The sequence below is a fragment of the Phocoena sinus genome, chromosome 1, assembly GCF_008692025.1.
Source record: "Phocoena sinus isolate mPhoSin1 chromosome 1, mPhoSin1.pri, whole genome shotgun sequence".
NCBI classification, from domain to species: domain Eukaryota; kingdom Metazoa; phylum Chordata; class Mammalia; order Artiodactyla; family Phocoenidae; genus Phocoena; species Phocoena sinus.
The window spans coordinates 13,326,210-13,338,826 of NC_045763.1; the positions used below are offsets into that span (position 1 = coordinate 13,326,210).

General features: G+C 58.4%; 1 protein-coding gene across 7 annotated transcripts in view; it reads left to right on the forward strand.

Moving 5' to 3' along the window:
- ARHGEF10L (Rho guanine nucleotide exchange factor 10 like) overlaps nt 1–12,617 on the forward strand; it is a 145,486-nt gene that overhangs the window by 63,579 nt on the left and 69,290 nt on the right. For 5 of the 7 annotated variants that reach the window (XM_032622756.1, XM_032622772.1, XM_032622764.1 and 2 more), the window contains exons 8-12: nt 5,037–5,145; nt 7,663–7,769; nt 9,997–10,074; nt 11,074–11,253; nt 12,234–12,350. In XM_032622756.1, the coding sequence (XP_032478647.1) occupies nt 5,037–5,145; nt 7,663–7,769; nt 9,997–10,074; nt 11,074–11,253; nt 12,234–12,350 (591 nt within the window). Of the gene's footprint in view, nt 1–5,036; nt 5,146–5,772; nt 6,884–6,908; nt 7,515–7,662; nt 7,770–9,996; nt 10,075–11,073; nt 11,254–12,233; nt 12,351–12,617 lie in introns of those variants that run through there. The other 2 variants (XM_032622782.1, XM_032622789.1) reach the window with 2 other exon arrangements.

The window sequence follows — 12,617 nt, forward strand, 5'->3', positions numbered from 1 at the left end:
GAGCCCTTGACCCAGATGTGACCGGGAGCCTGATCCTGATTAATGAGGGCCTGCTGGTCGCCCCCCATGGTCAGTGGGAGGTTTTTACTTTTTTTCCCCAGCTGTGAAACGGGCTCCACTGAACCTGTCCACTTTCTGATTGTGATCTCTTCATAACGAAGGTGACCATGATCCAGTTGGCCAGGGGCCTGGGCAGCAATGCCAGCTCTGACCTCAGCTGGTTGACTCTGATCCGGCTAATTCTGCAGTTCACCTTCGAATCTAGTTCTTCGGACCCTGAGAGAGGCAGAGGCCCAGGTCCTTTATGATTTATCATGTCAGTCTTATTTACAGATGAAACAGGACTCCAGTTTTCTGGGGAGTCTGAGTAACTCTCAGAAGGATCCCTGTCCTGCTACTTCTTTGTATAACAATAGTGAATATTTGCCCAGTGTGGTACAGCTGACAGAGCAGTTTCATTTATTGTTCCTAATACCCTAGAGTGGTTGGTATTACTTGCTTTAAGAGTCTCATTTTGTTGATCAGAGAACCTAAGTGACAGAAGCTCAGAGAGGTTAAATGATGTGGTGAGGGCCACACAGCAAGTAGGTGGTAGAACTGTAGCTCAACATCACATAGGACTGGAAAGGAAGTACCTTGTCCATCCGTTCATCCCTCCATCCGCCCATCCATCCATCCATCCATCCATCCAGTCAACTGTCCATCCATTCAACAAATATTGAGCGTTTATTATTTGAAAGATAGTCTAATATCTAAAAAAGCTTCCATTTTTTTGAACACTCACTAAGCTCTGGGGTTTACATGCTTTGTCCATTTCACCTTCTCAGTGATACTATGAGGTAGTTATTATTATGGCTACTTTACCAGTGAGGAAGCTGTCACTCAGAGAGGGAAGGAGACTTTTCCAGCTAGTACGCGGGGAGCAGTGCTTTGAATGTAGGCCCACCTGCCTCGAAGCTCGTGCTTTTGATTCCTCTGCTTGTCTACTTTTCTACAAGTAATCCCAGTCATGGTCTTCTCTATATTTTACCAAATGGCACTATTGCTCCTACAGTTCATGCATTTGAATGTCTGTCTGTGTGTCCATTTATCTGTCCGTCTTCCCAGATAGTATGTAAGCCAGCCACCTACCCCTCCATCCAGTTGCCCGCCCATCATCCCTCCCTCCCTCTGTTCCTCCAGTGGTGTGCTCGAGCCAGCTCAAACTAGCTCACAAGAACCCAAGAACCAATTGTGCACATCCCTTTCCAACTACACACTCAGTGATGTCACATTGGTAGTCTGAAATTGGCTGTGGTGGGCGTGTTCACGCCGTGGAAATACTACAAGGCAGGGCTCTTTTTCCTGGAGAACCACTCGTTGAATATTTACCAGCACAGCACTGCTTCCAACCATCCATGTTTTTATTAATTCATCTGACTGTCTCTTCATCCCTCTACCCATTTGCCATCTGTATAGTCATCCAACTAAATGTATCCATTTGCTCACCCATCCATCCACTTATCTGTCTATCCATCCATCTGTGAGCCTGTCCATCTACCCATCCGTCTATTGTCCATCCAACCATCCACCCCTCTCTGCATTCACCCATCTTTCTGCATTTGCCCACTCATCCATTTATCCCCTTGCCCACCCATTCCACCCATCCGTCCACCTGCCATTCATCCATCTCGGAAACTTGCCAAGAGCCTCTTATGTCGAGAGCCGCATGCTGGGCTCCTGGGATGGGGAGATGACCGAGACACAGTCCTTGTCCTCTGAGCACTGGGAGGGGGCCTGGGCTGTTCCCCTCCCACCTCTGCTCCCCCACAGCTGCAGAGACCCAGCCCCCAACTGCTTGGCATGTTGGGGTTGGATGCTGCTGGAGCTCATTCCAGGCAGGGGCCTGGTGGTCCCCAGATGCCCAATCCCACCCGCCCCAGGTTGTCTATCCACCACCTCACCTGAGTCTCCTTTTTACTCTGTTGCCGGTGTTTTGTCTCCTGCCCTCCCCGCCTGCTTCTCTCACCTGCTGTCCTTCTGCCTGGCTGCTTGGGGGCTCCAGCTTTCTCCAGACCTGACTAGGCTAAAGGAGCGATGCGCCAGGACTAAGAGAGACATCTTGGCTTTAAGAGTTGGGGGGAGAGACATGCAGGAGCTGAAGCACAAGTACGATTATAAGGTATTGTCTGTCTGTCCCTCCAAGTCCTGGGGGCTCCCGGGGCCTTTCCTGCTGCTTCTGGGGCCGCAGGGGCGGGGCTGAGTCCCGGAGCTGCCTCGAGCCCTGGAACTTGGTGGCATCTTTCGTCGGCTTCGCGGGCTGATGCCAAAGGCTGGCTTGCTCCTGTCCATGTCCTCGCTTCTCTTCCCACCCTCAACTGACACCTTAACCGTCGATAAGAATTCCTGTGTGGGCTCTCAAACTTTAGGGCCCTCGGAATCACCCGAGTGCTTTGAAAAATGCAGATTCGTGAGCTCCATCCCCAGAGAAGCTGATTCTACAGGTCTGGGCCGAGGCCTAGGAATCTATGAATTTGGTAACTATGGCAGGTGGGTTTGGGTTACACTTTGCTGGTGACATTGGACGTTCCTCCGCCTCGAAGCTGTTCAGAGAGGTCCGGGGTAAGGAGGCCAGTAGGAGAAACCGCAGTGCCTTCTTCTCAGATGGGACTCCGACCTCTGCATAAGGATGATGATATGGACAGCAGTAGTTTCCATTCATTGAGCACCTACTGTGTGCTGTGGGCCTTGGAGGCCTGCAGGCCTGGATTTGAACGCCAGCCCCACCACCTCCTCGCTGTGTGATCCTGGGCAGGCCTCTTGACCTCTCTGAGCTTCAGTTTCCTTGCCTGGGAAATGGCGGCATGAACAGTACCAGCCCCCAGGGTGGATGTGAGCTCAGAACTGTCAGGTGCTTAGGGCCGCGCCGGGCACAGCCTAAGAGTTCAGTGGATGGTGACCATTACTACTTGTGTGCCTGACCGTTTTCTCCCTGAGACGCCCTAGCAGGCCGCTGTCTTACTGCCGTCATTCAGCGTTAGTAAGGCCAGCAAGTGAGGCAACTGGCTGGTGGCCACACCAGCGGCCAGCGGCAGAACTGGGGTTCAAGCCTCGGTCTGTGCAAGCCAGAGCCTGCCCGCCCTCTATCCTGTAGCCCTGCCCATTTCCTCAGAACCGGAGGCCTCTCTGGAGGAGGCGGAGAGACCCTTTACAGTTTGCAAGACCCTTATATGGACACCCTCTGAGAGCCCTGTGACTGGAGGTGGGGGCAGATTTAACTTTTTAGGAAGCTGCGGCCCAGGGAGGAGCAGGGAGCACGTGGAGGGCGGCGTCGAGACCAGGGTGCTTTCCCCAGCCCGGCCCCTGAGTCGGCCCCCAGATCGGGCTCTGTCCTAAGTGCTGTGAACCAGTGAAGGTGGCAGGTTGACCCAGGGACGCCTTCCAGGTGCTCACCTGTTGCTCTTTTTTGGCCCAGGAAGGGTCTCTGATGGTTCCCCCAAAGACCACTTTGGGGGTTCCTAGGACAACCCCCCTGACGGCTTTCTGCTGAGACAGGAACTGGGCTCCAGGACAGAGGTTTCCACTGTGGGGGTTATGACCCCCTCAGAGGAGGGTGAGCATCTTCGTACGGTTTCCGGGGTCTGGGGTCGAATGTCCCTCTCATTCGATTCTCACAGGTGTTTATGACAGCCCCACCCACCTCTCCGAAAGACCAAGAACTGCTGCTCTAGAATCATACCATTGAGAGGCAGGGAGGGGCCCGGGACTTCCCTTTCCCCTGCTGGCTGTTGGCTGTTTCCAGAAAGTCATCTTGTTCCTGAAAAGTTACCACCCTGCCCCCAGCCTCAGCGCCCACTCAGTGTTCGGCAAGCCCTCCTGACCCAGACCCTTGAGAAGTGCCCGGGCCCTTATGCTGGGGACCAGGGCGGGTGTTTGGAGGAAGGTGATAGAGAGAGCAGAGACCAGGGACCCCCAGATGAGTGCTTCCCACCTTTAGCAGAGAGCTTCAGGGAGAAGGGGCTTTCCTAGAACTGTACTGTCCATTATGATAGCCACCCAGCTCTTTACATCTAAGTTAATTAAAATTAAAGATCACCAGCACTCGGGGTGCTCAGCCACACCCGCCAGCTCTCAGGTGCCCAGTGGCGACGTGTGGCTGGCTGTTGCTACGTTGGACAGCGCAGACAGGGAACATTTCCAACCATGTGGAAACTTCTAGCACTGGCTGTACGTCAGGGAAGCTTCCAGGACTGGGCCGGGGGCTGAGGGGACAAAGCAGTGAGTTAGGGGACGGCAGCTCTGTTTGCAGGCCCAAGGTGCCGCTTCCCCGTCCTGGGCCTGCCTCCGCCCGCGCCCTGTGTCTGCTTCGCTTGCTGTGCCTGTGCCCACGGGTCCTCCCCACCTGAGGGAAGCTGCGCCCGGCTCCGTGGAGGCAGCAGGCTCCCGCTTGTTCCTGGGCAGAGGCTCAGTAAGAAACCCGGCTATTTGGTGGGGCCGGGGTTCCACTGATGGGATGGGGTTGCTCCCCTCCTTTTATACTTGCTCCTAAAGTAAGCTTGGGCATCTGTGCAGCTCCTTTTACTGTCCAGCGTGCTTTCCCAGACCCTGTTTAGTCCTCACAGGCTCTGGCGGGTCTCAGGGAGGAAACTGAGGCTCAGTGAGGTTAAGGGTCTTGTCCAGAGTCACGCGGGTGGGGAGTGGTAGGGCTGGGATCTGAACCAGGCCTAGGACTTCAGGCCTCCAGACTTTTCCCCAGTGTCACACCATGTCCTTAATTTGACACCCAAGGGGAAAAAATTGGGTTAGTAAAGAGGGTTCCCCCCGGAAGGTCTCCCAGGGCGTGAATGCCCTTCCAACCCTTCCCACGAGGTCTCGGGGTGGCACTGCCCTGCTGTCTTTCTTGGCCTCTGCTGCCACCTCCCTGGGAGGCAGTGGGCTCCGGGGTCCTCATGTTTGTAGCCCCGGCCGGGAGGCCTGGATAGGGCCGGTGGCCCTTGGTGGCAGATGTCGCAAGGCCTCCTTCCGCTTCTCTGATGAGCCCCCCTGCCTTTGCTCAGATGACCCAGCTCATGAAGGCCGCCAAGAGCGGGACCAAGGACGGGCTGGAGAAGACGAGGATCGCAGTCATGCGCAAAGTGTCCTTTCTGCACAGGAAGGACGTCCTCGGTGAGGAGCTGCGGGCCGGGCCAGGGGCGGGCTCAGTCTCTGCAGGGGTGGGCGGGCGAGGTCACTGGGTGTCCGGGCTCCTCTGGCGGTGGGGTTCGGGGACTGATCCCCAAATGTGCCAGCTTGTGTCCCGGCCTGTGGCAGGTGGACCCCATCTCTTCCGGGAAATGTGGGCCTCTCCCTTCAGCATCCCTGCCCTGGTCTCTGTCGTGGCCTCCTTGGCCTCTTGCCTCCCATGCTCACCTGACCTCATCTTTGAACGCGCCGGTTCATTCCCTTCTTTATCCATGCACCTGTTTCTCCACCAGCCGACATTTATTGAGAACCTACTAAGTGCCATGCCCCGTGCTGGGTGCAGGGACACCAAGATGAGTCAGGCAGTATTGCCTGCAGGAGCACGTGGGACAGTACGGAGACAGGCATGCAAACAGGAAATGACCAGCCGCATGGTGGGCTGCCATGGTGGGAGCGTGGGGGAAGTGAGCGTGGAATGCGCGAATGAAAGGTCAGGGAAGGGCTGAGAGCAGAAGGAGAAGGGGACCCAGGTCCATCAGGCCAGGGAACGGGGCAGGGAGTGGGTGCTCTGGGCAGAGGAGCCAGCATGTCAACGGTCCGGAGGTGGGAAGGTATGAGACGTTCAAGAAGTGATTTTCACGATGGTCATCGTTTATGGAGTGTCTGTTGTGTGCCAGGCACTCTCTGAAGAGCTTTACAGCTTCTCATTTAATACTTATAAACACCAGACAGGGACAGAGGACTGTCTTGTTCCCATTTGGAGATGGGGGAACAGGCACAGAGTGGTTCAGTGTCTCACCTGGGGACACACAGGTGTGGAGGGGACGGAAGAGGCTTCCTCTGGCTGGAGTGAGGGCAGGGGTGAGAGATCAGGGCCCCGTTAGCACAGGCATTCAAGCCAGGGAGGACTTTGAGGCTCTGCACCCTCTTGAAATCTATGTATTTCCCCCTCTCTGTGCCTCAGTTTCCTCATCTGTACAATGGGGCTAATCTGGCATCTGTCTCAGGGGGCTTTGGTGAGGATGACCGAGCAGTAGTAGTACATGGAAAGAGCCCAGCACAGCTCCTGACCCCTGTGTGGCAGCTGTGATTCCCGGTGGCAGCCCCAGAAAGGAGGTGTTTGGTGCTGGGACAGCACGTTGCTGATCTGGATCTGATCCTGGTTCCACGGCCTCCTGGCTGTGTGACCTTGCCCACTTCTTCCCCTCTTGGACTGCCAGGTTCCTCATCTGTGAAGCGGGTTTAATTAACCCCACCACTGCATACACTTGATTCAGCGCCAAACTTTTGGGGAAGCCCTACCCCCCGACGAGGGAGGGGACGATGGGCTGAGGAGCCATTCCGAACTTGGAGTGGCCTGGAGAACGGACAGGCTGGACATGCTGGCTGGCTGGGAACTCTTCCTGGTCACCCTTCCCCATCCCCAGGCCAGCCGGGCGGCCAGCAGGCTCCCTCCCCACCCTGCCTGTTAGCCCGGAGCCTTTCCTAAAGCGACCCTCCCACCAGAGGCGTTATTAATAGCCACGGCAAGGCTCGAATCACCGGCCAAGAATGTTACCCAGTGGCGCATGGGGGAAGAGGAAGCCGCGGGGCCAGCGGCTGGGGTGGGTGCGGAGTGATGCCCGGGGTGCCATGTGGGCCAGGCAGGAGGGCCGCCACCACCCCGACCCCCATACTGTCATCCACTGTCCTTCCTCCTCCTCCTCTTCTGTCTCCTGTTCAGGTAAGGCCCGTCTGCGTGTCCCTGTTCCCTCGGCCCCCGGGAGCCACCGCCACTTCTCTCTTCCCAGCTTCCCCTTAGCACCCGCTTCCTGCTGCCTGCGGCTGCCGGCACCGGGTTTCAGGGCCGCAAGCAGCGGGGTCCCGTCTCCCTGTGCCTGTGCCTGGAGCTCGTGGGGCGGGAGCCCTGCGAGGCCGGGTTACTGCGCTCCGCCTGACCTCCGCTCTCTCCACCCCGGCCTCTGTCTGTCTCGATCTGTCCTCTGAGGTCTGCCCCCACTCATGTCTGCGTTCCCCTATTGGACAGCAGCTGGACTTTTTCCCCATTGGGTCTCTTGTTTTGAAAGATGAAAACACAAAGCCAAACAGCCCTGCTCTTCTCGGGGTTAACTTTCTTCCCCCTTTTTGGCAACCAGAAGAAAACTATTTTTAGTGTCTAGTGATGGGGACACGGGCGGCCTGGCCTTTGCCAGCCCAGAAGCGGGCGGGTCTGAGCGGGGACAGAGACTCCTGGCAGGGTGGATTCTGAGAGCCGAGCCCCTGCTGCGTGCTGCTTCCCACTCCCTCGCTCCATCCCTCCCTCACTTCTATTTCCGGGTGGACTGTTCTAGCAGAGTATAGCCAGGAGGAGGCCAGTGAGTAGGCCCTAATCTTCTGTGGCCCCAGGAGCCGTTCATCCCAGGACCCCGGTCTGTGGGGGGGAGGGTGGTTTCCAGCTCCTGGAGTTTGAGCAGGTGTGTCATCCTTGCCTTGCGTGTGTCACCAGCCCATCTCACTTTCCAGGTGACTCGGAGGAGGAGGACATGGGGCTCCTGGAGGTCAGCGTTACGGACATCAAGCCCCCAGCCCCGGAGCTGGGCCCCATGCCAGACGGCCTGAGCCCACAGCAGGTTTGTGGGAGGAGCGGGGTGTCTTCAGGGGGAGGGATGGTGGGGACCCCAGCCTGCTACCTGGGACCATGCAGGTCTGGGTCTGGAAGGGGAGTTGATGATCAGGGGGCCCTTGACAGAGCCCCAGCTGGGTGGGGGACCTTCTGGGGTCTCTTCTCGACCTGCTGCACAGACTTTCCAAATTGGACCCTGCAAGTTCCATGCCATCATCCTGGGTGGCGGTGGGGCTGCATGTGGAGGTCTTGCTTCCCAGCCCTGTGGCAGCCAGAGTAGCTCCTGTGTAACCGGGTCAAACGAAGGTGTTTGAACAAAGGGCCCGCAGTCCCTTTCTGGGAAGCATCGAGCTAATCCAGTTCAGGGAGGAACCCTGGAGGTGCCCGGCCCCCCTCCCCCAATCCACCCACCTGTCATCAGTTCAGACCCCAGAGTCACCGCAGGCATCCCAGGAGCGGGGCTCTTCGGGCGATGTCTTCCTTCTCCAGAAGTGTCACATTGAGATCGGGGTGGCTGTGCTCTGGGACCTTCCTCTGCAGAGTCAGGTTTGAATTTTTCCCTGCTGGGGTTTTCTTAGCCGTGAGGCAGAGGGAGAGACCCCTGCCTCCCTCTGGTCATGAGGGCTCTGAGCAAGACATGTCGGGGAAGCAAATGCAATGAGGGGGTTGGCCGGTTTGGAGTTGGCAGGAAATCCTGATGATGGGCCCCTTTTGAAAATCGGAGATACGGCCACACCTCTCGTTTTGGGAGTCCATCCGCCTCCTTCCTTCCTTCTTTCTCCTGCCTGGCCCCTGGCAACACTGAGGTGGTGACCCCCCTGCTCCCTCCCCTATGCAGTGAGTCACTGTCAGAGCCATCAGAGCTCAGAGCCAGGCAGGACCCCGGGTTTCCAGCTCATAATCCGGGGTTCCCCTTTTTGATGTCGGTCGGGTCTGTCTCCTCGGGAGCCTTTCGCATTTCTTGGATCAGCAATGTTCGTTACTCTAGGCCAGTGGCCCTCAACCAAGTTTATTTTGTCCCCCAGGGGACATTTGGCAATGTCTGGTGATGCTTCTGGTTGTCACAGCTCGCGGGGGGTCGGGTGCTGCTGGAATCTGGTGGGTAGGGGCCAGGGACGCTGCTCCATGTCCTACAGTGCACGGGACGGCCCCAAGCGTCAGCACGCTGAGGTGGAGAGCGCTGCTCTGGGGACACCTGGGAAACTGGGGATCGCTGACAAGGCATCCCGCTGTGGGGCAGCTTGAAGGACAGGGGCCATGGTCAGGCCTGGGCGCAGGCAGGGCGGTGGGAGGAGATGCAAAGGTGTGCCAGAGGCAGGAGGGAGGAAACAGAGGGGAGCAGGGGAGATGGTGGTGGGCGCCTGGATCGATGTTCTCAGGATGGCTTTGGGGGCACAGTGGGGATCAGTCACCCTCCCGGCTCTGGGCCAAGGTGGATAGGCTCCCCCCTCGGACACCTCTCACGTGCGATACCTTTCATGAGCTCTGTCCCAGCTTTGCTGCACGCTCGAATCACCCGGGAAGCTTTAAAAAACACTGTTACCGAGGTTGCACCCCATAGCGATTCCTTCAGAACGTCTGGGGTGGGAGCCACGTGATTCCAGTGAGTCCCCCCACCCCCAGCCCGCATGCTGCTGTATCCAGGTGAGGGCTTCTTGACTGGGTGCTGGTCGGTCTGCACCTGAGAGTTGCACTAATTATAGCTGAGGAGAGACAGGGAGGGCAAGAGGGAAGGATGAGGGGCTGGGACGTTTAGCTTGAAGTAGAGCCCACCTGGCGGGGACGGGAGAGAGACTGGTTAAGGATCGGGTCTGTAAGTGTTGGGAGCTGAGACTTCAATTTCATCTAAGAAAGAATTTTCTACTAAAGTTGTCCAAGGATGGAGGAGGCCGCCCGTCCCCATGGAGGAGAGTGGTGGTTTCCCATCCCTGGATGTGTGGGAGCAGAGACCAGGCAGGGGACTCGAGTCCCAGCGTCCCCTGCCCCCATGCTGCAGTCTGGGGAGCACGGGCATTTGTCTGGGGTTGGCAGGGCCTCTGGAAGGGAATGCTGGCCTGCCAGGCCCCAGTGGTCCAGGAGCAGCTCTGGGAAAGACGAGTTCCTTCTGTCCCGCGGCCGGCAGCTCCACTGGGCGTCATGACTCCTCGTCCCATCACCCGGGGCTCCGCACACAGCCGGAGCTCGCTCTGTGCCATGGTTGGCACAGGTGCTGACTGTGCTTTCTGCCTGAGCAGGTGGTCCGGAGGCACATCCTGGGCTCCATCGTGCAGAGCGAAGGCAGCTATGTGGAGTCTCTGAAACGGGTACTCCAGGTAGGACTCTGGGGGGTCTGGGGAGAGGGCAGGGGAGACCCCGGAGGGACATTTTACAAGGAGCGTTTGGGGACTGTGGGCATTTTTAAGGGGAAGGAGCCAAAGGCCAGGGCTTTTATGGAAACAGCAGGACCTCCAAATGGGGGACACCAAGAATTCCAGATGCCTTGGTGTTCACAGGATGACTGCATTTTCTGAAACCATGTCGGGGTTCAATAAAATGAGCTGTATCCTATGGGCTTGAGGGCATGTGGTGCCTCTTGTGTCTCCCTCGCCGCTCTGGGAGCCCCCGGGGCAGGGGCTGATGTCTCCCCGTCATCTTGGAGCTCCCTGGGTGCGCCCTCTCCCCTGTGATCCGGACGCACAGGAATTGCTAAGTAGATGCTTGCGTGACTAAGGTGTGCTGGCCTGGTCTGTAGTTTGCATTCCTGAAAAGGTGAACCTTCTGGGATGTTGTGGGCTCTTGCGGAGGACAACGGGGAGGGGAATTGTAGGGGTGGGAGGGTACTAGTAACAACCTCATTTCCCCTCCTGAGTTTGGATCCACAGTGGAGGAGCCCAGACCTCAGGCAGGTGGAGACAAAAATATCCTGGGTTTCTGACAAAGCTGGTTGGAGAGTGTGGCTCTAGGTCTTGCTGTGACATCACTGCCACTGCTCCGTTAGACAGACTGGCTCACCTGTGGGCAAAGCTGATCTGGGCCGGCCCCTGGGGACTGCCTCCGTGGAGCTCCTTGCAGGCAGGGGTCTGCCCGAAAACCCAGCTTAACACATAAGTCACGGGGGTGGGTTATGGATGGGCAGAAGGGTCAGGAGTGTTACGATCATGGAGATCCTTCCAGAAGGACAGGTGAAGTGTGAGGGGTGGGCGCTCCTCCCGCAGGAAGGTCTGCCGAGTTCTGCTTGGCCCGGTCCAGGTGGCCATGAGGGCAGCGGGGGCAGGGGCTGTGGCCTGGCCTCGGGGCACTCACCCTGCCTGCGCCCCGCCCCCCCCCGTCAGGATTACCGCAACCCCCTGATGGAGATGGAGCCCAAGGCGCTGAGTGCCCGCAAGTGCCAGGTGGTGTTTTTTCGCGTGAAGGAGATCCTGCACTGCCACTCCATGTTCCAGATTGCCCTGTCCTCCCGCGTGGCTGAGTGGGACTCCACCGAGAAGATTGGGGACCTCTTCGTGGCTTCGGTAGGTGTCCCCAGACTCTCCCCAGCCTGCCAAGGTGCCAACTGTGGCCGTGATTTGGATGTTCTCTGGGCCAGCCTCCTGCCTCCACCTGGTTGCCTCGTCCCAGACAGCGGGGTCAGAGGGTGGCAGGGCCTGAGTCGGCCTGGCCTACGTGGGGGTGGGCGTGACACCTTGCAGCGTGTCCTTGAAGATGTCCGCCTGCGTGCCGCCCGCTCACTGTTCTGGCTCCGCCTAGGTGGCAGTGCCTCTAGGAGACTGGCCACTGCGGGCAGCCACCTGGCCGATCTCAAGTGCCCCCTGCGGAGCGCTCGCAGAGGGACCACGTGCGACGCCCACACAGAGCATGGCCTTGGCCCCAGAGGATGCCGCAGGGTGTCGGGGCCAGGCCACTGGGTCGTGCTCCCGGAGACCTGGCCTGGTCCCAGCTCAGCTGTGCAAACGTGGGCAGCTCCAGGGCCCTCTCGGGGCTCAGGTCCCCATCTGTGGAGGAAGGGGGTGTGCTGGACTCATGGTTTTTGACACTGAAGTCTGTGGGCCCCAGAGAGATTCATGGGGTGAGAAATGGTCAGATCGGTGGAAACTGCTTCGATATGTTGTAGGCAACTGGGTTCTGCTAAAAGACAAAAAACCCAGCACCCTGGTCGGTGTGTCCATGGGGCTCAGGTCAGCAGCACCATCCTTGAGGGTGGGGGGCTGGGGGGCGTAGCAAAGGGCCGCCATGCCCCCCTTCGCCTGTGGGCCAGGCTGCCGTGCTGCGGGACGAGGGACCTCCCCGGGCTCTCCCTAGCACCACCTCTTCCTCCCTGTGACCTTGGTGTCTCTTTGCCTCTCTGAGCCCTGTCCCCTCCCCTCACCGGGTGACAGGTTTCCTCACCTCAAGGCTAGCTGAGACCCTCCAGCAGAGGAGGAGGGTGGGGTGCTGGTCGCCCTCCCCCTTGCATGGATGTGACCCTCCCGGGCCGCGCCCACACCTGTTTCAGTTCTCCAAGTCCGTGGTGCTCGACGTGTACAGTGACTACGTGAACAACTTTACCAGTGCCATGTCCATCATCAAGAAGGCCTGCCTCACCAAGCCCGCCTTCCTCGAGTTCCTCAAGGTGGGCCCGAGGGTGGTCCGGGGCCCCTCTCCATGGAGCCCCGGCCGTCGGTTGGGGGGGGCAGGGAGGTGTCTCAGGAGGGAGGGATCGCTGCAGCATCACTTCTTTGGCCCAGACGCCTCTCTTCTTTCCTTTGGGCCATCCCCGGTCCCACGGGAAGAAAATCTGCCTCTCCTTTCCCCACTCCGCCAAGGGGAGGGTGAAGAAGAGTTAAAGTTTCTGTAAGCCGCTTGGGATCCTGGAGTTCTGACAGGTGGAAGCGTAGGC